Source organism: Caloenas nicobarica, chromosome 2 (assembly GCF_036013445.1).
Source record: "Caloenas nicobarica isolate bCalNic1 chromosome 2, bCalNic1.hap1, whole genome shotgun sequence".
NCBI classification, from domain to species: domain Eukaryota; kingdom Metazoa; phylum Chordata; class Aves; order Columbiformes; family Columbidae; genus Caloenas; species Caloenas nicobarica.
The window spans coordinates 3,311,104-3,338,428 of record NC_088246.1 but is presented as its reverse complement, the minus strand read 5'-3'; the positions used below and the strand labels follow the sequence as shown (position 1 = coordinate 3,338,428).

The 27,325-nt window shown below is 39.1% G+C and overlaps 1 protein-coding gene across 1 annotated transcript; it reads right to left on the bottom strand.

Moving 5' to 3' along the window:
• Positions 1-922: 922 nt before the first annotated feature.
• Positions 923-25,542, bottom strand: LOC135985829 (meiosis-specific coiled-coil domain-containing protein MEIOC-like). Its single transcript, XM_065629475.1, has 8 exons — positions 25,461-25,542; positions 19,041-19,172; positions 13,302-13,468; positions 8,961-9,062; positions 6,608-8,387; positions 4,047-4,181; positions 3,753-3,933; positions 923-1,948 (listed from the first exon to the last, which is right to left on the bottom strand). The coding sequence occupies exons 2-8, from the start codon at positions 19,080-19,082 to the stop codon at positions 1,689-1,691; spliced, it is 2,667 nt and encodes an 888-aa protein (XP_065485547.1). The 5' UTR covers positions 19,083-19,172; positions 25,461-25,542; the 3' UTR covers positions 923-1,688.
• Positions 25,543-27,325: the final 1,783 nt, after the last annotated feature.

Below are 27,325 nucleotides of genomic sequence, written 5' to 3'. Positions count from 1 at the left end.
TTTTAACTTTACTCAGTGGATTACAGAGGCTTGTAAAACTCTTGCCTACAAAGGCAAATAGCTACTGGCCCACTGGAGTTAACAGATCCAAAACTACAGAACTGCATTTGGAACATTCTGCAAGTACATATATCTATATGGAAACAATTATATTTTTATCCACAAAACGTCGAGTTCAACATCGAACGCCACGGAACATAAAAATCTTCATTTTTGTCTTTCAAACGTTGCTCATATCCCCAACATAATTCGCTTTTAAAATAAGAACTGCCCTCCAAGGCTATTCATTAATTTAGTGGTACCTACAAACCTTAATTGTTTTTTAGTACCGTGTAACAGTAAGACAGTTATTAAAGCATTAAAATATCTCTAAGTGCCCTAAGAACAAAACGTGAATTACTCATTCTTTTCTAATCCTCGCCTCAAACATTCACACTGATACATAACACTTGTGATTGTCTAAGCCACAGAATGGATACAAGTTAACGGCAATTAAATATATTAAATATTCCATGCGAAAAATTAATCAGTTAAACAGCTTTGGTAATCTAGTACATAGTTAGCTTTGTGTAAATATTTTGCAAACATCCCTTCCCCCTCCCCCAAAAATCCCCATATACCATGTCCGTATTCGTGTAATAATATACATATTTCCTGAGTAAATTGTTAAATCTGATTATTCGGAAGATTTGGCAAAATATCCAACTTTGTATTACTAAAATAGAATTTAAAATAAACATTCGATAAGCACATTAAAATAAATACAGAATGTTTCTGGAAATTATTGTACCATAAACCTACATTAATAACAAACAATTTTTTAATTAAGTGCATGTTATGTTATATAGTTACTGGTTTTTAACTCACTGAGGAATCAATAAATCTAATTTCTAATCCTGAGTGACAATTTTGTATCACCTGCTACCACTTCGACACGTACTTACTGCAAATCTAGAAAGTCCTTTTTTTAAAATGGCAAATTTTCAATGGATTACGCTATAGAAAAGCTTGGTTTACACTGGTTTAGCTGGAAACCGAATTGGCGGCACAACTGCTGAAGCATCTCACAAAACCAACATTAAACACCGATTCTTCTTGTCAAACCATTAGCAATAACCTGAATAACCCAACTCCCCATCGCAAAAACAACACAGCAGCGTGGATCGCTCTGCACAGAGTGATGGGATGCAAACCACTTATTGATCACTTTGGCACTTAAAAGAATTACATAACGGTGCAAAAAACCCCTGAATAATTATGGAATAGCTTTCAAAATGATTTTTTTAAAGTATGCTAAATTGTATTATTAAGGAAAAAAGGATAATTAAGCTCTACCACATCTGGTTCCTCAGGTCATGGCTTGACTCACAGCTGATCTGTAGCTTTGGAGAAGCATACAAGGAAATGCTCGGCTAATGTTTAGTTCACCTTGATAATAAATTTCTTACGTAGCAGACACTGCAATACCAGTAATATTAATACTGCATTAACACTAGCACAAGATGTGTCTCTCAACAGCAGAATCACAGTAACAGAATTGCAGCACTGATCAGTTATATTAACGCTTTTGCTTTTTGATAACCGATCAAAAACACCTTCCATGGCACTTTGCGGGACCCTTGGTCCTTCCTCCCTGTCCTCAGCCTCCCACCTCCCTTTTGTTGTTATTATATTATTATTATTTGCTATTATTCTTCCAGAATCCTCATGGGTTCCTCGGCTTTTTCTTTTTTGCTTCCTTTGTGTCTGTGCTCCACGCCGCTTTTTGCTTGTGTGCTTGTGTTTGGAGGACAAAGCTCTTGCAAAGCCCTTTCAACAACTTCGCGTTTTGCCGGGCGGCTCGAAGAGGTTTTTGGCAGAGTCAGCTGCAACGCGCACCATAAAGCCGTACGAGCCTTGCGAGTGGAAGCCGCCAGCTCTCTAATGGCAGCGGCCAGAGCCAGAACATCTGCAACAGAAAAAAAACCCACGTTACAGGTTAAACTCGTACACGAGCCTGGTAATATTAAATATTTATGTATTTGTTCCAACTCATCACCAGTACGTAAAGTTTACTCGGGAGACGGCCAACGCTGTACCCTGGTTGAATTCCATCAGTTATTAATAGTATTTTTCTCTTGCAAATGACAGCCGTCACGTCTCACACTAATAGCAACCACGATTGTGTCCAAAATTCAGTGGCATAACCACCTGTCCTGGTTTTGTTAAAAACAAGACCAGCTCTTTTTTAGTGAATTTTCCTTGTCACCCTGCAGTAAACAGTGACACCATCAGGCACGTGATACGACAATTAAGCCCATTTAATTAATGTTATCAGAGGGGACTATCTAAAATTACACTCAGGTATGATTAGTAAAACTACCAACTCAATCGCAGCCAGAGGAACACAATACAATCCTTTTTTCTTCCTTTGTCTTTCTTGCACTGATACCCACCCAAGCTCACAGTGAGAAAAGGCTCATTCTTGCGCTTTGGGTACATGGTCACCACCAGCAGAACTCAGAGAAAATGGATTTCACAGCGGAAAACAGACTAAAGGCTTTTCGAGATGTGATTTAGACTGCGCTTAGTGCCAGCTCTTCGTCAGAAACATAACTACACTGCAGGTAACCGTAAAAGACTAATCGCAATTTTTCTAACAAGTATGAAACGGGATGGTTCAAACGATGCTTCCACATACTTTTACTATAAACCATTATAAAAAGCGCCGTTTATGGGATATTTTTTTTTTTCACCTGCTTCCTGGCTTACACTTGGAGCTCATGTCACATTACACAACTTCAGGAATATTTTTAAGTTGGTTTGCATACAGGACTATTAATTTAAGGATACGACAACATCAAGAAGGTGCTTGGCATGTAACTTGTGAAAGCAAAACATTTTGACTCTCTTTACAGTTTATCTTCCCCTTCTTACAAGAAAGAACCATTGCATACACGTTGCTGGAAGCTGAAAGAACCACACACCGTCAGCTTTGTTCAGGAAATAAAACCATGTAGGACAGTGCTGAGAAAAGGTCCAAAAGAGGAGGGGGGTGAGGCAGGGGAAGCGTTGCTGCTCTTTGGAAATCGTTTTCTGAGACACAGGTATTTTCTGAAGAAAAATAATATGAGCTTTACCTCCAGCCCCCAAATTCCTGTATGTATTAATATCACCAGTATGATCACTATACTGAATAGCAAGTTATCATACTGTGCTACTAGAAAGGAATGCAATTTGTCCTAGTTTTGCATTAGAATTACATACTACTGCTGCAAATTATTCTGCCTTTACTTCAATAGAAGCTGGGAATTGTAAAAATCTAATTTCTGGCGTTTCTGTTATCTAGATAAGGTAGACAGACACAATCAATTAACACAGCACCACCACACTTCTTTTACTTTATAAGTCAAGAGACTAGCAATACCACTAAAAAATAAAATGAAATCCAACTTGTTTAAAAACAAGTATAGTTTTACTTTTAGGACAACTGCTTCTGGTTATCTAATGTATCTAATGTTATATAATATCACTGAACTGTTCTTTGCAGTTCAAGGGGAGAATGTTTAAACTAGTAACAGCAAAAGGAAAAAAAAGATCTCTTAAAGTAATTTAAAGGCTTTTAAAAAGTGACAGGTTTATATTTACAAACTTTTTTTGTTGAAGTTACAGTAACCGCTGCGTTATTTCAAATCTGCCAATTCCAAAGGGCGTATGTTCACAATTTTATCTTTGGAAAGGCTTTTAAAGCTAAAGGAACGGAAAGCAGTTACCTTTCTCGTTATTGTAACGCGGTGCTCCTTGCCTCTGTGGATTAGCAGCATTAATAATCTCATCCTTACGCCTCGCCTGTGCGACGTGAATGGTTTCCAGATGGCGTTCCAGCGCAGCGGATACGTTCCCATGCACAGGGGAACCACGAAGCCTTTCCATTTTCCCTATTAACGTGACCACCTGCCAAATACATTGAAAAAAAACCCCAAAATCTCTAAGTATTATAAATCTTCATTAAATAAACAAACACAAGACACGAAAGAAATGAGGAATTATAGTTCAAGCAGCCCTACCCTGGCTTGTTCTCGTAGCTGGTCGACAATCAAACGATCGACGCGTGATGGGTTGGCGGGGAGTCGGGACACGGGGGTGTTATTTGAACTAGATACGCGCTTTCCTGGGAAGTTTCTTGCAAGGTCAGCCTCAGTCTGGAGGGGAAATAAATAGCCATTGTAAATGTTTGTACAACACTACAATCCCTATTTCTGAGGTCGTTTAGAATTTTCAAATACGTTGCAATGCAAGTGTGCTTCCTATCCTCATTTCTGACTGCATCTGCAGACAAACGTTGCCCAATATCTGTACAGATGTACAACCTGATGCTGTAAAAATCAGAATACATCTCTAATCCAGTTCAACCTCAGCGGCAACATTTCGAACCAAAGCTGTACAACTTTATTTTAATTAATCTTGGACACAGACCTAGGCGAAGAAATTCTTGTACAGTACCTCATGAATTTAAGCTGTATGCCACTCACTGCACCTCTCAAATGTCACATATGATTATTAACAAAAGAAGTAGGTGATTACACCAGGATAAATTGTTTCTCAATTGCCTTAGGATTAAGCCAGATTTAACAAAAACGGGTATCAGCCCTGAAAAAGTCACCAACACAGCTGCCAAACTCCTGATGGAGAAAGGAACTGACCCGTTCACTCTCCAATGCAGGCAGTGACTAAACACCACCAAAAATATTTCTGGGGAGGAATTTCTTACTACTTGGAGTAAAAAAAAAAAGACACAATTAGCAGCTGATTCTCTATCTTATTCCTTTTTCAGTGGACTTAAGAGAGAAAGATTAGGTACCACACTGCAGTTCAAGGCAAGGCTAAGTCCACATTCATACTGAAAATATTGTCCTGAAGTCCTTTTCTTTTTGCTTTACTGATACATCCATATTATTCAGTCTCTGCCCTCACCTAACATGAATTACGAGAGGTAACTGACTCCACTTTCATTCATCTCAGAAGCCTGAAAGACATTCAGGGGAAAAAAAAAAAAAATAAAAAAAAAAAAAGATGGCAAAAGGGTCATGGAATTCATATAACGCCAGGTATTTCAGAATTACAGCTAACCTATATGCACATTTAATATTGCAGGCAATTCCAAATAGACAATTCAGAGAAATTTTTTAATGCGACATCCCTGGAAAAGTGATATTTATAAAAGGAAAGGGGTAAGTTCAGTGTCACCGTGAACTCCAAATCAGCTGCAATGAGCAGCTTTCTGAGAGCTGAAAGGGCTGATTGATCAGACAAGCTACGTGGAATTAAATACAAGTCCTGCTGGGGGGAGTTTCTTAAGAAATCAATGTAGAGTGAGAACATGAGAAAGGTGAGAATGTCAAAAGAAAGTCCCTCCCTACATACATACGTACAGGTGAGCTAAAATTAACCTCATAAATAAAGCTATCTGCAGGTGTAGTCTGGAACTAGAAAAATCAAGGACTGAGAAAGCCCAAGTAGATCACTACGATAAAACCGGATCACTTAGAATAGACCAGATCAAGTGAGCCAATTAAATCCCTTTGATTATTAAGAACATGATATGAGGATAAACAAATTTTCTTTAATGAAAAAAAAACAAAAACATATATTAGCAGATAAAAAACTACAATTCGGTCTTCCCAAACTAATTGACCCAAATCCCGCATGAGCAGGTTTGGAACAGCTTTCTTTGCCATAACAGAAAGCAGAATTATTTTCTGAAAACACCGATGTCTCAGACAATTCTTAGCAAGACAGCCTGAGGCAGGAAAGTGGCTGTAACAAGAAGAGCACAAACTGAACCTTCCGTTGGGAGAAGTCACATCCACTCAGAACACACTATGTTTTCTCTACAGCTGTGCCCAGGATTCTCCTCTTGCTTTTCTTTTTACTACACCAAAGATTTAGCAAAAAAAGAATAAGGGAAAGGCACCACTACATCACTGACAAAAAAAAAAACCCAACACACCCCACAAAAGTTTCCAAAAGTTTCTCTCCCTACATGACTCTGCAGGGAAAAGGTGAGTCTGGGTTTATAATACTTGAGTTAAATATTTAGTTGGAGAGAAGGAGTGTGAGACAAGAAAAGAGATCAGTCTAACCAAACTGCAATATGAACATTTCGAGCATTTAGGTCTATAAAACGCCAGCACGTTAAGAACCACCTGATGTATCACTGTATATGGCTGGTGATTCTAGAATTGTAGCAAAGGCCTAGTGAATTAGCAACAACTAATAGTCTTTTGTTGACCATATAAACGAAAAGCTCACAAGCTAACAATAATTCAGTGATTTGGGCAGTGACGTTATCACATCTGTTGTAGCAAATATTGTAGGTTAATAGAGAAATGTTGCATTAACAGCTCTAAGAGGAAACAGAAACTGAAGTTCAAAGTCACACACAATTTACAAGCAGTGATGTCAAAAAAATACAAACATTATACTCAAAACAGGTGTTGTAGATGCTGTTCTAATCATTGAAAACTAACAATGTGGCAAGAGAATTGCCTCCTCAAAAAGAGTGACTCTATAAACTCTTTTGTGCGACCACCAGCTTTGATATAAATTATTGTCAGTTGTGGTTTACCTTTTTTCTCTCTTTCTCCAGAGCTCTCCACTGCTCGCAACACTCCTCCAGTCGGACATGAAGCTCGTTAGCGGGTCCACTGCGATTTCTTGGAGGTCTGTACTTGTTAAAGGGCGTTGGAAAGGCCAAGTACGGCGCAGCTATTTCCCCACAAAACAGATCGTTGATGAAGGGATTCAAGTGATTAAAATCATCATAATGGAAAAGATCGACAAGTTCCGAGAATGGAAACGGTGACGGAGGAAAACCGAAATTATTTGCGGAGGTGAAGAGATGGTGGTTAAATGGGGGAAAGCTGGGATTTTGCTTAAAATCAGACATTAATGGGAAAGAAGGAAGAAAAGAAGGATTGATGAAATTTGACATGCTACCACTCTGTTCATGTTTTTTTCCAAACGTATTGAACTGCCAATGGTTTGGGGTTGAATACCCAAAATGAGGAATCCAATTCTTTCTGCCTTTTCTGTCATCTTTATTACTATTTTCTTGGGTCTGCTTTTTTGGAAACCTGTGGTATTTTTCAGGGTTCTCACTTACAGAATTCTGCTGCATTAACCAGTCAGATGAAAAATTAAGAGGGAATTTATGGTATTGCCCATCCTTATTAGTCAACGACTCCCGCTGCAATTGCCCGATGCGTTTCATTTGCTTCCGATTTTCCGAGATGAAGTTAGAAACTCGCAAATTATTAGAAAGACCGTTCGATATTTGTAACCTTCCATCTTTCCTTGATAAGATCTGTGAGTAGTAGGAGGACTGTGCTATAGACCGATGGGTGGGGGAACCACCAGACGTGGTTGACACCTCTGAAGACGACGGAGGACTTGTCACCACTTGCTTTCCATACATGACATCCAACGTAGCTGTCGGACTTGCAGTTTCCCCATCCAGCCACGTACGCCCATGGTACGATGAATAACTCCCATTTTGCACAACATTTTTTACATATAAGCCACGTTCAGAAACTTCATGAGAGCATTCTTTAGGATTAATATTGATCTTGCATTCATTGTTATTAAAAACATCCCCCAAGGTAAAGCTATGACGACCATTTTGCACATGGGTTTCCTGTGGTTTTCTGTTCTTCCCTCCAGAAAAATTATTTTCTTTAGGGAGCTGATTGAAAAAATTCAGTGATGGATGAACAGATGACTGCAATTTATGAGCAGCTGTGAAGTTTTCATATTTCTTAGAAAACAAGCGGTTGTCCTGGGACACTTTATCCCAAGAATCATCGACAGGCTGATTGGAAAGATCAGGGGAATATTTAGTTTGTTCTTGAGTATCTTTTTTCATAACTTTGCCTCTTGCTCTTTCATGTTTCCAATGCTCTTTCTGAACGCCAGCACCTTCTTTCATTCTGTTCTGAGACAAAAAAGTGCTAAAATTGGAGCTGATTGTTTCATAATCTCCATTGAACCTCATGTGGTCATAACCGCACAAATGCTGATTATAGTCTATATTTTGAAAAGAAAACCCTTCTTGGTGAATCGTATTATTATTTTGCAAAGGGTAACCGTTCTTCAGATTATTATCAGGCTGAGCGCAAGGGCCAGATGGAGAAAGCCAAGACTCTAGGAAATGAAGATCTTCTAAATTTCTGTGTAACATCTCCACATCGTGAGGCTTTTGCAAGTGTTCCTGACAGTAGTTCTGTGAGCCCACCAGGTTTGAAAAATCCTTATTTTCAACAGAGTGCTTAGATGAGAGCCCCGAGAATTCACCATTGCTTCCAAGGTCAGGTGCCCACAGAGGTGGAAACAATCTTGAAAGAGAATTCCTGTAACGAAGTTAAACAAACCTCCTGTAATTATTTAAAATATTTATTATGTTAAAACAGTTCACTTCTCACAGTTACACCCCCCCACACACACATTTCCCCCGTTACATTCTTGGTTAAACTTCCACAGCCCTCCTCCAAAATAAAAGGGGAGGGAAAAAAATATTCCTGCTGTAGTTGAGTAAATGTTATGTAAAATCTGACCACCGATGACGATCGCTAATGTTTTTAAAACATATATTCAGAACTGCCGAGTTTATTTGGATTTATTAAATATTTTAGATTTGACTGTATTCAGTCAACTCCCCACTGGTTAAAATGAGATTTTTTTTTTTTTTCCTCAAATTTTGCAGGCTGATGGAAGACTCTAGAAAATCTGCATTTCTAACTGTTTGTTGCCTTTTTTTTTTACTGGCAATTGAAGTAAAGAAAAGTACTTCTACGTTGCAAGGGGATTTATAAGACCTTTGTTACACAACTCTGTGAAATAATTCAAAGTGTGTATCATATCTGTGTGACAGAAGGACGTAAAAAACAATATGCAACATAAAAGAACTTTGAGAACAAACTTACCAATCTGTAACTGGTTCTGGCTTGCTTGGCTCCTCTAAAATGCTTGACGCCAGCCCAAACATATCAGGGCCATTGCCAGAATAAGAAAGATTTATTGGTGCCCTGAAAAAAAAAAAAAATATTAAAAAAAAGCCTAAATAAACAAAATGCATCTTCTCTCAACAAAACAGGCAAAAGGAAAAGTAAAGCATTAAACCTTTAATATATTTTAGTAGCATCTGCTAAGTGTTCTGAATTTAATGTATTCTCAGCACCCATCTATAGAAATCTCTTCCTGCATTGGTGAGTTTTACAGCCTAAATGAAGTAAAACAATTTTCCTAAATTCTTGCTTCAGCAGAGACTTTTCAAGTTGCTATGTGAAAAGACAGGATCGGCAAAAGATTTTCCTCTCTTTTCAATGAATGTAACTATTTTAGAGACATTTCTTCAAATCTTGACTGTCTCATTTAAAGAGTAAATATAATCGATCTCCTCAAAATCCTGAGGAATCTATTTTAGCTACTTCCATATTATTATTTGAATCTCAAAAAAACTACCATACACTTAAATTGAATCACTTTTTAATCCCATTTTAGAAAGGAGTTGGTCAAAATGTTATTAAATATTCCTGATGAATACAAAAGGTGTCCAACCACCACTACTCTTACACCAACGCAACTTCTATCTCTTACTTTACGTGCAAAATATTTACCAACGTGTCTGCAATGACACCGAACTCTTACTCAGAAGTTACTTAAAACGTAACACTGTTAAGATCTCCTTCCCTCTAACGTGCATTTTGCTTCAATAAATTTCATTCATCATCCCATTCTCATTCGGCTGATGCGTTTCAGTGTCCCTGAAGATATCTCCTGGTATCAGCTTATCCAAACCACGTCCTCTGCCAGTGCTGCCACATAACGACTTGTGCTGATTTTGCAGATTAACAGAGACTGTAAAAAGTGGGATAAATTATTACGACTGCCACCTCGTTAATCTCTTGCCACAGTGCAAATGAGCCACTTAAGCCTTTCTAGTTTTTACAACCTCACCACATTTTGACTTTAACTACCTCTATTATTTACTTCATGACTATTTTTCCTCTGGAAGGAATCTGGTCTACGTGATTTTGTCTAGAATATATATAAGTGCAAAGATTCTTGAAATTGTTTCATGAATGCCGGTCTGTAACTAATATTCGGTAAGTGGATCTCTTCTGTGTCTTTGGCAGATGGCAAATTTAAAATATTTTTTTTAAAGGAGGCCTGTTTACCTCCAGTGTGTGCAACCAAGTGGAGATCACAGATGACAGCTTGTGTCTACATGACTTTCAGCAAAGGAGAGATCAGAGTCAATTTACTATGCGGCGTGGAAATTAAAAATGAAAATACCGGCCACTTTAGAGCTGCAGACAGGGCAGCAAGAAACTGTGTGGACAATAAAAACAAAACCCTAGGAAAGAACAAGTACAGGACAGCAGCGAGTCTAAAACTGCCCAAACAAATTTTACAGACTAGACAGAAGTGAGATGAGAAGTTCAGCTGTTCCTTCTGGCACATGAATCAGTAGCACTAAATGCAATTCAAGGCAGGAGAACCTGAATCCTTGACAAATCAGATTTCTTAATGCAGTCACTTGTGCAAATAAGGGACTAGAAACACCTCCCCGCCTTGGGTCTCACGCCAGTGCCGTTCACCACCAGCAATCTGAAAATCCTTGGAAATGCAACACGCCAGGAAACCTCTTGTACCGTAAAATCCTGATCCAACCTGAAAGGAAGATACTTCCCATGGAACACACGGACACGCGTGGAAAATGAGTCAACTATGCTCATGTCTACTGGTCTCCAAATAAAATATTTGCTATCAGCAACAGGACAACTGAAGTTAAAAACACAAATCCCAGCACAACAAGCGTTGCGTTTTCTCAAGTCCAAGGTAGGCAATCTTGTCCTTTCAGGTTTGGTACCAGAAAACACTCGCTGTAAAATCCCTCGATTCTGCAGCATCGAGGAACCAAATTTTTACCTCCCGGTTCTATAAAACAACTGCCTACCAAAGCAGAGCAGCTTGAAAAGAATCCATGAAAATAAACAGCAGACAGAAAAGGCAAAACCATACCAAACTGCATGGAACTACACCAAATAGAATATGAATGTCCAGCCTGACAGCAAAGCTGTGACAGTACATCTGCCCCTGCAGACAGAGAGAGAACAAGAAATAGGACAGAAGTACCAAGACTTACAGCTTCTCGGCAAAATTTCCAAGGTACTGGTGGGGTAGGAGGGTTGCAGAAGATGAAAGAGCAAGAGGCAAATAGAAATGGTACCTTTGCCACATCTGTGTGCTGTTCCAGCTGTTGTGATTAACTCTAGAACTGAAGCTGGGGACAGAAATTCTTTCCTTTGAGGACAGAAATTCGATTGAACTACTGCCTTCCTTTGGAGAGATATCGCATTTGAGAATATGCCTGAATTTTTTTAAAGGTGCCAAAAACTTTATCCAACTCAGTGCCGAACAACAATGGATTTTCAAATGGACGTTCCTCAAGAGAAGTTTGTGGCACCAGGATACAGGTGTAACAAAAGGTTTGATGCTCTGGGCCTCCTAGAATTTATTGTGGAATCATTTCCTTGGCCAGATAACCGAGAATTAAAAGGACAAAAGCACAAGCAAAGTTACAGCACAAAGAAATCTCCAGTGATAGGTGATTAGTTGGTCTCACCAAGCAGCTTAGAGGAACTAAAATGACACAGGTATACTGCACCTATTAAAGTTAGGCACCAAATACCATAAAATATTACCCAAAAAAAAATTAACCTTAAGGACTAGCAGATATATAAAGTCTCAGAATGGGTGTGCACGTTAACAAACAAGCACCATTTAGTTAATTTTTTGAATTACTCTTTTTTTTTAAAAAAAAGCTACCTTGCATTTGCTACCTTGCAAGAACCTCAAGGCTGCTTTCAAGAAGAGATTGTACATTTTAATTAGTGGATTGCCAGAGGATAAACTCAGTACTTACAACTAATATTAAAGCAACATGATCTTTTACTAGAAAAACAAAACAAACCATAACAAACAAAACCCCCAAACAAACAAACAAATAAATGGCATTTCTATGACACTTGCCAGGGAAGAGTAGCAAAAAAAATATAATACAATTTAGCTTCTTAGCAACGCTTGTATCTTCTTTAACTGTTACCTTTCAGCATCTTGTGAACCAGTAAACTACCATTTCTCGTCACCTCAAACTTTTCTTTCTTATTAGGTAAGCGATAAAAAAGGCAGCGAAATTGATATTAGAAACACTAACAGCAACATCATTGGTGTCAAAAGCTGCTGTCCCAGTCTGTACCAACCAACCCCAAAAAAAGGCAATATTATGTTGCCAGCACTTGGAATTCAGGTAGAAAAAAAGAGCATGGGAAGCTTAATGTGAAATAATTGTTTGTGCATTTCTAAGGCTGGAATAGAAACATTACAATTTCAATTGCTGTACATAAGATATACAACTACTAACATGAAAGATAGAACCAATTATTCCAGTGAGTATCCCCGAGTTTCTAGACTGAAATAATAATTCCCTGTTCCTTGCAATCCTCTTATCATTCCTGATTTTATAGAAATCATTCCTCTGCAGAGCTGATTTATCAAAACTGAAGAGTAGATTTATTTACTCTCCATTGACATAGGAGCTTTCAAACTCCTGTCCGGCCTCGCTGCCCTTCTCTGTACCTTTAATAATTTTACTGCATTACAACTGGATGATTGGAAGCGTCTGCAACCGTCAGGACTTGGGCAGAATTAATTTCTCCTGGGGAATAAAAACACTTTGTGATTCAAGTAACAAAGACTCTTTGCGTTCATTCAACATTCGAAACTATAAAAATTATTTTAATTTAAAATTGAACTTGAGTGCATTATATTAAGGGCACAATACGACAGCAGGCTGGGGTCTAATTCTCTCTGCATTGTTCATGTTCCAGGAAATACTCTACATTATCAAGCAGGATAATTATAAGCAACAGTACTGAGGGATGGGAGGCACGGAAGGAGAGTGGTTTCTACGCTTAAGTAGTTTTCAATTATAAGATGGCGGTTTCCCATTTCATTCCCTAAATGTAGTATTCTTTCCAAATTTTAAACTGTTCTTCCATATAAACACATCTATACACACAAAGACCCCCTACCTTTTTCACAACATCTATCATAACTATTATACAGCAAAGAAAATATACTGAATTTCTAGTTATCCCACAAACTCTTCCTAAAACGATCCAGAATTCCATTTGCTCTGGGCCATAACAATTTCAGTGTTCCAGAACACCACCATAAGATCATACCGAGAATGCTCATACCGTTTCCTTGTGCGGTCTTGAAAAGCAGTTTTTGAGCCAATATCTTCCCCACGTGCTGACCAGTCGTTATAAAGATGGGAAGATTCTAGCGGAGGTGACGTACTAGTAATTGCTCCTAATAATGGGGAAAATAATTGAGTGTCCATTTTTTGCTTCCTGCTGTTTACCTATGTTGAAAAGAGAAGGAAACATTACTGCTTTTTTATTAAAACATCTAAAGGCAAAGTAAACCTTTCCTTTTGTATCTTGAGCTAAATAGTTTTTTCAGGAAAATGAAACACAGCTATGACAACAGGACACAGTCCAAAATTTGTTCCCTCCCCTGCCTTAAAGTAATCTGACAAACTTACGCATCTTCTAAAAAGAAATAAGGAAATAAAAAAAATTACTTACTATACAATAATAGGAATTCTCTACAGATTTCATATTGTAAGTTCAAGTTCACAAGCTCAGAATCTTCCAGCCTAAGTGACTGGAAATGCACATGTCACAGGCATACACATCCCTTCTGAGAAAACAAAGGGAAGAAATATTATCCCTGCTAATAAAACGACTGAATTACCATTCAAGGAATAAATTATCGGAGATCTAAGTGCCATAGGGAACTGCACCTCCCGAGGGATTTCAACTAGGAGTTGCCACGACAGAATCTGCGGCTGATAAAGGTTTGAGCAGAACACCAGAAACCTACTTTGAGCTGGAAGGGACCTCATTCCAGTAACCTTTTTGTACTGGGGAGCCCCAAACTGGGCACAGTATCCAGCTGTGGTCTTATAAGCACAAAACGGAGGGAATTATAGCAGCAATCACCCCACTGCCTACACTCTTGCTGAGACAGCCCAGCATAGGGCTGATAATTTATGACCAGCTTCACCACCAGGACTCTTGATCCTTGTTGATTAACTTCAGCAAGTTTTGACTCTGTGAGTAAAACCTCCAGCTTCCTTGGAAAAACAATATTTTATGATAGAGAACTGAACTAGCTGCTCTTTAATTCTCTTAAGTAGAGACATCCAGTCGAGATGGAGTAGTTGTGGTGGTTCTGAAAATAACATTTGGGAGACTCAAAACAAACAAACAAAACCCCACAAACAAGACAAAACACACAAAAAAACCAACCACAAACAAACACACACACACACCACCAACCAATTAAAAAAACACACAAAACCAACCCAAAAAACCCACGACCATGAAAATCCAACCCCCTACCCAAAGCCAAGAGGTATCAGTAGGTGCAAGAGGCCCGTAACAAAAGAAATTGTCCTCAGGAGAACATTTAGCAGCATCTGTTCTCACCCAATTCTAGAGGTACTTCTTAATGAACAAATTAACCACGACTACATCAGTTTAAAATAATCCATTGAGGGGATTTCCTATTTCAAGACATATTTCACCGAAGAGGCTGCCTTTCAGTTTCCTTGAGTAATTCAACCCATCTTCCTGAAACAATGTCTGATTTGGCTTTGTCTTCTTGGAAAAAAAAAAACAAAGCAAACAAACAAAACCAAATGGTCAGTAGGCCAACTCAAAAAATTAACTTTTTTGGGAGGGGAAAAAAAAAATAAAGGGCTTCCCCACAAACACTAATGTATTTTATCTTCAGCCCCCAAAGAGGACGTTAATTTGCAACCACACTGCCTGTTAATATACAGACAGCAATGGCTGAGAGAATGGAAAGAAATTACAGATTAAATGACTGGAAGTTCCAATACATTTACACATAACTAAGATCATTTCTGAGGCCACGAGACAATCTGAAGGTTGTTTGACAATCCCCAGCTTCGGTTGGGTGTTAATAATCAAGGTTTTCAACAAATGTGGGTGTCCTGTGTGTATAACCTGGCAGCAGAAGAGTTCTGAATGTACTGCAGAAAAAAGTGTAGTTAACTTACTCTGAGACCCTAAAGAGCTGAACTCTGGATACCTGGCAGCTGAGGATGGAGAGCAAGAATTTTTTTAGGACTATGAGGCTAAAATTAACTTCTGTCATTGTAAATACAGTTGAAATAGGTACAAAAAGCCAGCTAAAAAAAGCTCTTTCATCAGGATGGTCACACTAGCCTTGGATGCAACAAATGAAACCATTTGCTAAATCTTTATAGAATAATTGCAGAAAGATCTCAACCATGTACTTATTAAATTCCTGAAAAGCCTAAAAAACACAATGTGAAAGGAGCAAATGGTGCTACAGCAATGACTGCGTTCTCTACTTAAAAACATTTAAACTGATCTACTAAATTCCCATTTTATTGCTTCTGAGATAAAAATTGCATTGCCACTAGGAGCCACATTGCCAACTCTGTGAGACTGGTGCCTATTCTTGGAGAAATTCATGTGAAGCCCTGAACAAGCCACTAGAAAACAGAAGGTTGAAGGGAAATATACACTGTCTGAATACAGCCTTATGCATTCAGTCTGTCTGGAGCCACTTTAGAAAGTTTTTATAGCTAGAGCTTTTAAAATGTTATTTATATCTAAATAAACTAAAAGAACAAAACTTCAATATCGATCATTTCACTATCTCAAGCCTCAGCCTTTTAAAAGAGACAATGCTAAGTTATTTTTTCTCTCTCTCCCCTCTTTTCTCAAAAGTAGAATGCTAAAATCTTGCTTGCTACAAATCCTCGGCCAGAATTTGGTTTAGTGAATGTTGTCACAGACTAAGATCTTGTCTGAAAAAGGAGTAAAGAAATATTACCTGGCCAAGTGTGCTTCTACCATGAGCAGGGCAGAACAACCCTTAGTGATTTTTTAATTTAAAAAAGCTTACACTGAGGGTTTATTACTTCCTACAAACTTGTCTTATACATCAAGACCTATTAAACAATGGAATTAGAGGTACTATAAGCGTGTAGAGGCTGGACACACTCTGTAACATTCCATACAAAGGCACTGTCGATATTTATGTCATTAAATAACAGACACCAACAACTTTCTGGCCCAGAGACTAAGTGGCACGACAGTGCTTGTGTGATACAGGTAAATTCTTACCCTGCAGAAGAGGAGGAGGGTGGTATCTAAATTATCTGCTGCAAATGAGTCCTGAACCACACATAAGTATCATTTAGGAAAGAAATAGCTGGCCAAGGCCACAATTTTAGCAACAATTTAGCAGTGTTAACAAGTACATGCCAATGCCCAAGCCCTGGTTTTGTTTAGTCTACTGGGAAGCAAGAAAGATAAATGATGCTCCTTGGCTAGAATATAAAATACTTTTGCATAGATTAAAAATAGGACCTGTAGCTAATGGATTTATCTTTTATTTTCAGAGCCATTAATCACTGCTAATGCGAGTTGTGCAGGACAATGTGACTAAAGATCAGTAGAGGAGGAGGAACTTCATGTACCCTGGATACAGGCTCATCACTCAGCCCTTCCAGAACACTGGAATATGTCATTATACCAATTACAGTTAAACAGAATCTCAAAATAATGGAGAAACTCTCATCCGTGCTTAGGTATGAACTACTAACAACTCACAGCTAAAAGAAAGAGGTATAAAACAGTGTATTGTCTCCTACAGTCTGTTTTAGCTTCAAAATTTTTCACTGAATTTGAGATAGAGTCGTAACCTCCTCGACTGGTTTTGCAAAGAAAGGACTGCCTGCAGAGCCACAGATGTGTTTCATTCAGAATTCAACCTTAAAAGAAAATAAAATAAAAATCAATGAATGAAATGCTGTCTCAAAAAAAAAAAAAAAGACAACTCCTAGAGTCTTCAGAAGGGCTTTAACTTCATTCCTTCCATCCTGCACGTCATAGGAAAGTCGTTGCGCTCACCAAATTACCTCTAAAACCAAAAAAAACTTAACACATCTAAAACCTAGATACGTTATCTCAATGGATTTCTTTTTTCTTTCAAAGGTCTTTCCTGTAAAATGGAAATGTGCATGTACTAAACTCTCTCCCTGTACATGAAACCAAACACATTTTTTTCCAAGACATCTAACACTGTGTTTAGGTCACATCTTCTCTTCAAATGCACACAGAGGGGTTTTAACTTCTGCAAGAAGCTCGTTACAACTGAGGACTCAGCAAACTGAAGCATTTCCCAAAAACATTTCGCTATTTCCAAAAGCCTCACGCAAGTTCTTTGTATTTAGAAGCTCTTCCAAAGCTTATTTGAGGAGAAATAAATGGGTAGAACTTCATCAATATAACAGGAACAACTCAATTATAAATATACATGAAACTAAATAGTATCAAAGCTCAGACTGGAAGGAGTTTTAGGGACTTTCACATTACATTATGTCAATTGTACGAAACATTAACAGCGACGTGATGTATTTCTGGGGTATCTTGCTGAACTACAGCATTAGTGGACAGACTAAAAAAATTAAACAGGGCACCTCTCTCCTGTTCAGAGGTGAGAACAGTCTACAGATCGTATCAGACTAAATTCTCTGAAAGGATATCTTATAAGCTAAAAAATAATGTAATCAGAGCTAAATATTTGCTTCATAATATAATTAGGAGAAATTACTTTGATTGACATGAAGTCCCATCTGACAGGAAGTTCTTGATTTTCCCAAAAGCATTTCAGCTAAATTAGGAAAAGCCCTTTTTATGGCGAGTTATCCTAAACCAGCAAGAACTCAAAGCCACAGAGCATAGCTTGCAGACGCTTTTTATAAGCATCTATCAGAACAACAATAAATTGCAGTACTGCACAGTGTTATTACTTATATATTGAGTATATTCTTCTCTGATTTCTTGGCAGGATAAGCATTTCCTGTTTATTTCTTGTTGTTCTTGGCAAGATAAAGCAGACATAAGAAAAAGCATTGTTTTGGTTTTTTTTTTTTTTTTTACTTAAGACTTCTAATAAGTCCTACATACAGCCATCTTAATCTACAACACACTGAAACTGGTTAATCCATTCAGGATGCACTGCTGTTAATTCTCTTGAAACTAGTGGGTAAAAAAAAAAAAAAATCAGAATTCTATAAATTGCCTTCTTGGGTTACGTGGGAAACTAACCAGCAAAAGTAAACAGGTGACAGGGATATGTCAAAACCTAAAACCGGGGGAGAAAATAGGCCAGTTATTCAGATATTTCTTAATATCAGCGGCAAAACCAAAAAAATGGCAGATTACTGGAGGCTTCCTTCTAAATCCCTATTTCATGTCATCTAAAAGGCTCGTTGCAGCAGCAAAGGCAAGTGTTCCTTTTCAGAAGTCAAAGAACTAAGAAACTTCTTTTTTCTGAGAAAAAGGGATCAAGTCTACCACACTTCTCTTAGACAGCTGGGTCAAAATCACCTAAAAAAGCACCACTTAAGGCAGGGCAGGAAAAGTACATTTATGAGATGCTTGTTCAATATACAGGTTCTATACGCCAATTACCATTAAGAACACTCATTGGCTACTGGGCCATTTCTTTTGTTGGTTTTAAACACTAGCATCTAAATACATTTATTTCATATAATCAGAGATTTTATTTTTTTTTTGTCCACGGTAACTTCCAGCAGTTGTTGTTCAGAAGACTTTGCGGTACGTGTCACAACTGCCTTTGACAAGAGATGCCCAAAGCCAGACTGTGTGAGGAACTTCAATTCCATGAATTGAGGATTACTCTGTTGACACAAATATTGAAAGCTGCTCCATCTAAAATGCAGGCATTGAGGGTGGGTTTTTTTTGTTATGTGGTTATTCAATACATTTAGTTAAAAAAAGCAACGTATCATACAAGTATTTATTTCTGTTTACCTAAGCAAAGTCACTTTTTGGACTCACCTGTGACTTGTAATAACCAGGGGGGGCACTTTGTTTGACCATGTCCTTGTCATCAGTACACGAGTCCTCTTCTCTGAAGTACCCAGCATTGCCATGCAAGCAGAAATTTAGATTCTTAAGGACGGACTTGGCCTATTTAAAAGCAATTAAAAAGAAGAAAAAAGCAATAATTACTATGTCTGCCAAAGCTCTACTCGTTATGCACGAAACTCATTTCTAGCTATCCCTCATCGCTCCTCTCATCCACGTCACAACACCCACATCTCCTCCAGTTACCACCTACGTCTTACACATTCGCAGAACAACGACGACGTTGCTTTTTTGCTGTGAGATCCCACACGACAGAACAGCTCAGCAGACGCGGGAGCTGCTGATCGCCGGTCACACCGAGTCCCAGAATGGACCAGCCAGCGGCACCGCGCTGCACTAAGGATCATGCAGACAGAGGCATGTTGTGCGATAAGACTCTTCTCTTCATCCTGATACATTGCACAGCTCTGCATCTACCCCACCAGCTCACGCCACAATCCTGCTACTTTTACGATTAAGATAAATCAAGACAAAGTGTGCAACAGTCACACGACGATAAATTCTTAAAACATAACATAGCACCTGCTTTTCTCCTAAAGTAATAAGATGATGCCAGGCTATATTAGGGTCACCTACTCTGACCTGCTGAACAGCAGAACTAAGGATTTACCTAACCTGGTCTCCAATCTGAAGTCTGCTACAATCATTTGTTCAACCCACAGTTGAGTCCTTGTTCTTCTCTTTTCCAAGGGCCTTCTGGAAACCAGCTAAGAGCTGCATGAATTAGTTAACCCATTTCTGATAGTCAATTTTATCAGGTTTCCTAGAGCATTTTCATCACCGTGCTCAGACCGACAGGAAACTCCACAGCCAGGAATGGGTTTCAGAACAGCTCAGTGAAACGTCTGTGTAGATACGTCAGTACTTCTGGGAGGTGTTGAGCTTGCTGCTCTTGCACCTGTTGTTCTTCAGTGCAAGTACAACACACCAGCTGTTTTGCAAGGGAAGAACTGCAGCAGCACAACCCTTGACGCTACCGAAAGCTCCGTGGCCCACACAAATGGGAAGATGAGGCTTCTAAGACAGGGGACTATGCAATGAAATGACTCAGGTGCACACAACTGCTCCTAGGTGCTGATTTTACTACACACAGTAGTGTGTAGTAATATCTTTATACCACTCATGATGATTTGTTCAGTCAATACGTGTCTGAGCCACTAACCTTTACTGATCTTTTAACTATTTGTCATTTATTAGCTGTTCTGTCAAAGCAGAATTAATGAAACCCATTAATGATTTGGCTAATCGCTACTTCCGTGGCACAATGTAACTATTCGCAACTTCACAAAGCATTAATTGACATCTGAAAGCCCAAACAACAAACCATTTGTACCTCAAAATAGGAACTACTTCAAATCATACGAAACTTTAAAAGAATTGCTGGTGCTGCATTACACTTCACAACCAGAAGTCCAACCAAAGCTTAAAATTTACAGAGCTGTTAAAAACCAAGGTGAATTCTACCTCTGTGCTCCAGCCGATACTCTTTCAGAAAAAATGGATTTTCAATGGTAAATTTTTGTAGCTGTCACTTAGCTTTTAGGGGTTGATATAAACAGATGCTTATTGCACTACTGGTGAATAATTCATTCCTAGAAAGGTCTTTTGGGATATCTTCAAGATATGAGGGTGCAACGTTAGAGCTTTGGTGTAATAGAAGCCAATGCTTTAGGTAAAGCAGCACCACCAGCTTGCATTGCATTAAATTGGCAAATAAAATGAAAAAGCCATGGTTCCCACTGAGTACTTCAATATCATGCCCTGAATTTGTAAATAGTTCGAAGTTTCTTGTCTTCTGACATTGTTCCAGAAGAACTTTGAGCAAAAAGATGAATGACCACAGAGCCACATCAGAAGGAAACGAGTTGTTCCATCAGTGGCAAAAACTGATAACTGGCTTCTACATGTTCCTGCCCCATCCCAAGCTCATCGCAACAGCACCAGTTTCCCCAGCATGTCCTCTCGCTCTCCCCAGTCCTTCCCTACTCATCCTAACACTGCCAGCTCAGAGCCCACTGTAACAATCCCTTAAAATCACGCAAACATCTTTCTCCCTGCAAGGATGCTCATCTGGATCTCTCCTCTGCAGGGCTGCCACCTTCCATGGCATTTACAGAAATTCGTTATTGCTAAGACATTCATCCTCTTCTCCCTCAGTTTCACTGGATTTGATGGGCAGTTCAAAGCTCACTGGATGAATGATATGACCCCTCAGCAACGTAACCATTCGATATCCCGAAAAAAGCAATCCCTCTATATATATATCTCATATATATATGTTTATATTTTTATATATAAAGCGCCTATCACCATATCGATAAACATTCTTTGGAACCACTCTGAGGGAGCGGCTTCCTCGCAAATGATTATCCTTTTGGGATCTTGCGTCTGCAAATTTCAGATTCCATTTCTTTAGTGTGACATAAAATAGCTGCCCTCAGGTCAAAAGAACCCCCTCTATCTTTCCTTTCTAGGCCTCTCTGGTACCTCTGTTCTAGCAAACTGTTTGTAGGAGGGGCCAGAGGATTCTCTATTTCATAGTCTCTTGAAAGAAACACTAAAGCACCTTGGCTACCAGTGTCTGCCTTTTGTAGGTCACCTGTGTGATGCGACTCCAAAGCTAAAACACCACCCTCAACAGGAGTCCCAGGCTTAAGAATAGCACTAAGAATTTGAGGGCTAGTCCGTCTATCCAGCTCTTAAGCCTTAGGAAACAGAGGCTGTTCAGTTCCCGAGGGAATGATTTCAGCACACCGTGAAACCAAAGCGCCAGGATGTTCCCCTTGAAATGTCACTTCCACTAACTGATTATCCGCAGATTTCCCCACAACAGTTTCGGGGCCAGCGCTGGGCTCGTTTATGAAAGACAAGCCCCACTGATTCCGGAAGGTATCTCCCAGGTTCTGCTGATTTTCCATCGGTCCCTGTGAGAACTGGCCCGTTGGAGAAGCTGGTGAAAGTAACAGATTTCATAGCAGACATGGCAACTTGGGACAGTCGACTTGATGTTTGGGCCTGAGTTTTTCCAGCAGATGGTGAAGATGACAAAGATGATGCAGACGGGGTTTGCGCTGCTTTGTTGAGGTTTTCTTTAACTTTACTTGCATAATTTTGGGAACAATTTTAGCATGGCTATTGTCCAGTGGAAAAACTGAGGCTGGTCCTGGTCCTTCTTAGGAGTGTTTCGTCCACTCATCTTCCCATCAATGTTTCTTAAAGTTAATACTAGAAACTTTAAATGAACCTTACCAATAGTGAGCCCTCTCAGCATGAGTATGGTCACCCCACTAATTTTGGTGCCTTCCACCCCATATATCCTGTCCCTCGGTGAAGACAGGGATGTTTTCCTCATACACATATGTATGTACACGCACCTTCCACAACCTTCTAGCACTGATCAAATACAAGCCATAGTAAACATGAACCTTAACTTTGAATTACTCCTCACTGACTAATGGGAATGTTCCTAATCTGAACGTCTGCTTTTCAGAGTCATACAAATAGTAGTATCTTCAGGTGGATTTACACTGTACTTCTTCGAGAGATGCAGTGTGCACGTGTACACGCACTGATACCATCGTGGAAGAGTAGCTATGTCACAGGTTTGCAATTCCACATGCTCCAGTACATCTAATCTTTCAGGAAAAAAAAAAAAAAAATATTTGAAACAATATCTTAATATTGTAGGGACATCATGAGGAAGGCCTAAAAACTTCTACCTGCAATACCCGAGGTTCCAGAATCAGGTTACATTGGAAAACTCATGTTAAGTTTAAAGACCCACATGTCTCTTTCTGACATATCTGGTTTAAACTTCTTTGATATTTATGCCTATCTGCTTTACAAAGCTACATGGCAAAAAGTTTGTTGGGGAAGATTCCAATTTGCTTCTCAATTCTACCTTTACGAAACATTATCCTCGAAACAGTTCGCCAGTACCCCTGTGAGCTTCCTCAGCTAAAAAAATAACAAACATAGAACATTTCTGCAACATTTGTACTAAAACTGAGAATGTCAATGACAAGAAATTAAGCATAGTAAGCACTTGGGAAACCATGAAATACAGATTTATCCACCAAGAACTATGGCTATGTATGTGCAATTATCATAACCTCAGCCTTCCTAAAGTCAGTAACTTCAGGAATTCAAATTTGTAGCCTCCCCACTTATGGCAATTCTTGCTTTATTTATCTGAAAAAAAAAAAAAAAGAGGAATAATTTGCCACCAGGTAGCTTAGAAACAAAGCCCTGAACTGCAATTAAAATTATTAAAAAATAAAGTTATTGATATTGTCTTTAATGATAGATTTTTATAGATCTAGAAACTAACTGTGGTCCAAAGCCACAAGTAGTTCAAACTCCAGAGTCCTACTATTTCCAAGTACTTTTACCTGCAAAAATGACTGAAACCTCTTGCCCTTACTCCGGAGTTCCAGAGGATGTTTTTTGTCTATAAAAGCCATAAGACCCTAATCCCCAATTAAAAAAGTAAAAACACCCTTCACAAAGGGAAAGTTTTACAACAGTGGTGAAAGCTGCTTTAACGAATCTGTCACTAAATAGCCTACAAATTTCAAAATATCTAATCAGCAAATACATGTCTAAGTGTTTGAATAACACATTCATGTTCAGTGCAGGCTCCATGGAAATAAAAGGGAACTTAATAACATCTTCTTCTATATATTCACCTTCACTTGTAATTGTTACCACATGTCACACTCCATTATCCATGGGCAGACCAGGGAAACACAATGGATTATTAAACAAATAGGTACAGAATTTTTAACTGAACTTCCACTCACTTTAGTGTCAACTAACCCACAGGTAGCTTAAGTGCGTGACTGGTAGATTATGTCATTTCAAATACCACTAATCTTGTTTTACGGCAACGTGTATTAATATACTCTCAGTAAATCTTTTCATTTAGGAATATAAAATTCCAACCCAAGTTACAAAATGTTTTTCGAGATTAATTTTGGCACACAGGCTATCTAGTACAATTTAAACTCCACTTGATCAAAATGTCTTTCCAAATATATTTTTAAACAAACAAAACAGCTGAAATTGAGTGTATCAAAACAAACTCTTTGAAGTTACAAACCAGCATATGTTGCCAAACAGATTTTTTTTAAATCAGCTGCACAAGGATCTGTATACACTCTATCTCATTATATAGAGATGTGTATGTTAATTTCATTAACTACCAAGATTAGATATTAAGCCAATTTTCCCACTAGACCAGCTCCTCACTTTGTAAAATTCAAGTACCAAGCAGACGTCTTTAAGACCGCAGACTTGAGCACTGTCACGATGTTATTTAACAGATCTAAACTGTTTCTAAAGAGAAATGAAAAGGGACCTATTACCTGCCTGAGAAGTTATTACATTTCTCAGAGAAAGGATGACAGCAAGTATTCCCAAGTTTCCCATCCACTTTGTAAGTCTCTCCTCACTGTCCCTGCTGTAAGACTCTGGTGGTCAACACGAAGATACATTTGTGTTTGGAGAATTATGTTTTTGTCAGGCGCTCACATTATGTGATCACTTTAAAGGCTGGGCACTATCAGGCGAATAAATCATTATACTTACTTTACAGCAACTGAAGCAAATATTACACTGCAGAAATCACTTTGCTGGACTGTTTTCCAGCTTTCTAAAATATCAGTACTACTCCAGACACCCACCACCTCTCCTGAAGAACAAACCACACACACATAAACCTCATCCCGTTGCGAGAATCAACTTCCACCCAGACAAACCTGCGCAGATGTTACCCCTGGCTGTTCCCTGGTATCGACACAGGCCGTCACCGAGGAGGCAGAGGCAGCACGGGCACTCGAACGTGCCCGTTGTGCACACCGGAGCAGCAGCAGCTGATCTCCGTGCTCCTCAATCTGGTGGTGTAGCCCACACGCCGCACCTCGTTTACCTCCCCGAACATCGCTGCCATGGGACGCGCGCTACACAACTCCGTTACTACACGTACACGGAAACTGTTGCCAGGTTATGGACAGCGTCTCTCCTCCACCCCGTGAAGCTGCAGGACAAAACCAGCAAAAAAGCAGCAAGCAGATGTCAGGCTGTGGGCTAGGAAACGGCCCCTGGGGACAAACATCAAACAATTACTCCACGCAGCTCTGCCTAGACAGAGGAGTCACTGAGCTGCACCAACACCACGAGAAACAGCACAAATTGCTCGCCCTTAAAAGTCACCTCATGTTTTCCTCACCCTTTCCAACACCTCCGCAGCAACTGAAATCCTTCCCTGGAAGCAAAGACTTCTCGCTGCCAAAGGCCCCGCTCCAGAAGTGAAAGAAACACCGAGCTTACATTTTCAGTCTTGTCGCTTTACAACCAGTCTCAGCCATGTAAGGTCTGATGTCACCGGAGTACCAGTATGTGGAAGTACTATGGGAATTGTAGTCTTTTCCTCAATTGTGCAATCGCTGTGAGGGACAGAATCCAGGATGGGAACCATCTCCTTCACGCAGAGGCTTCCAGGGACTGCCTGAAAAATACAGTTCAGCTGCGTTATTTAGCCAGGACACGCGTCTCAGATGAGAAAGAAGAAAAGCGTGTGGGAGGTTTTGAAATGCACCTTCTCCTTCCCACGCAAGAAGTAATTTCTAAACAATCATTCTCAGGTGATCACATACTTCCAAAATCACTTAAGTTGTAACTGGGAAGCACAACCTACTGAGGGAATTTTAATCGCTATAATATACGCATAACAACATCGTATTTAACAGTACAAGAGTTCTTATGACAAGTTCATCATCTCTTGTACCTCTGAGGTTTTGGTATCTCCACATGGAAAAAAAATGATCCTCTGGAATGCATTTTTTTTTGGTTTTGGAAATAATACACCTGCCACTTTTGTTCCCGTCACCCCACTGAAAGGAATCACTTGGCTCAGTAACTATAAAACACTTGCAGTGTGAGAAAAATCAACCCCTATGTTTCCCATAACAAGAATTATAAATAAATGTTATTTTAGTTAAAGGCTTTATTTCGTGCTTAAGAGCTGTATCTGACTTACCTTCTCCCCACTTTTAGCCAAATATCTTGTTAGCAGTTACATCTTATCACCGTTTACGCATTTTTCCTTAATAAAGTCATTCTTTTCCCACAACTTAACTCAGATGATGAACCCTGATCCTTCCCTCATATCATCGTATTTTTAATGCGACAAAAAGAATAAAGAAATATCATTTAAGCCAATAAAGAAATCCAGAGACAATGGAAAAGGCTAACAGAGGCATTTCCATCTTTTTGAAGAAAACAACATGAAAAGCAGCTATAATTCAATTTAGTTCAGTTGCTGTGTAGGCCATCATCAGTCAAGTATTATTAGTTTTGAGACTATAAAAAGAGAAACCAGAGTACTAACAAGTTCCAATTACATCTCTCAAAAAAAGCCCAAGATATCCTTCAGCATATACTTAAGCCAGCTGAGCTAAATTTAAATATATATGTTGTTCACCCTGAACAATAAAGCAAAATTCATTTTATAGAATATGAGAAAACTCCTATGACAGCCACAAGCGTTACACTTATTACTGAAAGCGCTGCTAGAATACACCGCAGGGTACCACCCAGTATGGAATCCTCCCTAAATATTCTTTATGTATATTCCATATAGCTTTTCTGACAAAGCAGTAAATATGAAACGAGGTCACTCCTCCCTAAAACCTCAGCCCTTGTTTACATTATTGCTGTTCTCCCTCCGGTTTCTCTCCACAAAGCTGTAATGGGAATTACCAATAGCATCAAATGAAGTCCAAGAGCAGAATTTCACACTCATTTGGCCCGGGCAAGACAGAAAGTAAGCGAGAAAATCCAGACACAAATCCACAAAAAAAGTTTAGGCATCAATTATTTCCACTAGCACGAGAACAGCGTGTTACAGGAGAAACAAGGCAGCCTTTTCTGAAGGGCTCACGGTCCATGTAAAAGCAAAATATCGCACAGGCAAGCGGTTGAGAGAATAGTTTGGTGTCAAAAATGCAGCATATCTCATTGTTACCATCCAGCAGAAACTCTGCTCCCAACAATATTCTCATAAAGTAGCTACGCCCTCCTCTCAGTAACACGAAAAATGCCCCCAGTGCCTGTGCAGAAGTGGCTCCAGCAGCAAAGGCTGTGAGCAAGGGGAACGAAACTGCCAAATTCCCCTGCCCTGAAAAACATGGAGA

Coding starts and splice junctions, on each gene's coding strand:
- LOC135985829 (XM_065629475.1), bottom strand. CDS start 19,082: ATGGTCAAACAAAGTGCCCCCCCTGGTTATTACAAGTCACAG. Junction 13,469..19,040: donor CTGGTTATTACAAGTCACAG/GTGAGTCCAAAA, acceptor TTTTCAACATAG/GTAAACAGCAGGAAGCAAAA. Junction 3,934..4,046: donor AGCTACGAGAACAAGCCAGG/GTAGGGCTGCTT, acceptor TGTATTTGGCAG/GTGGTCACGTTAATAGGGAA.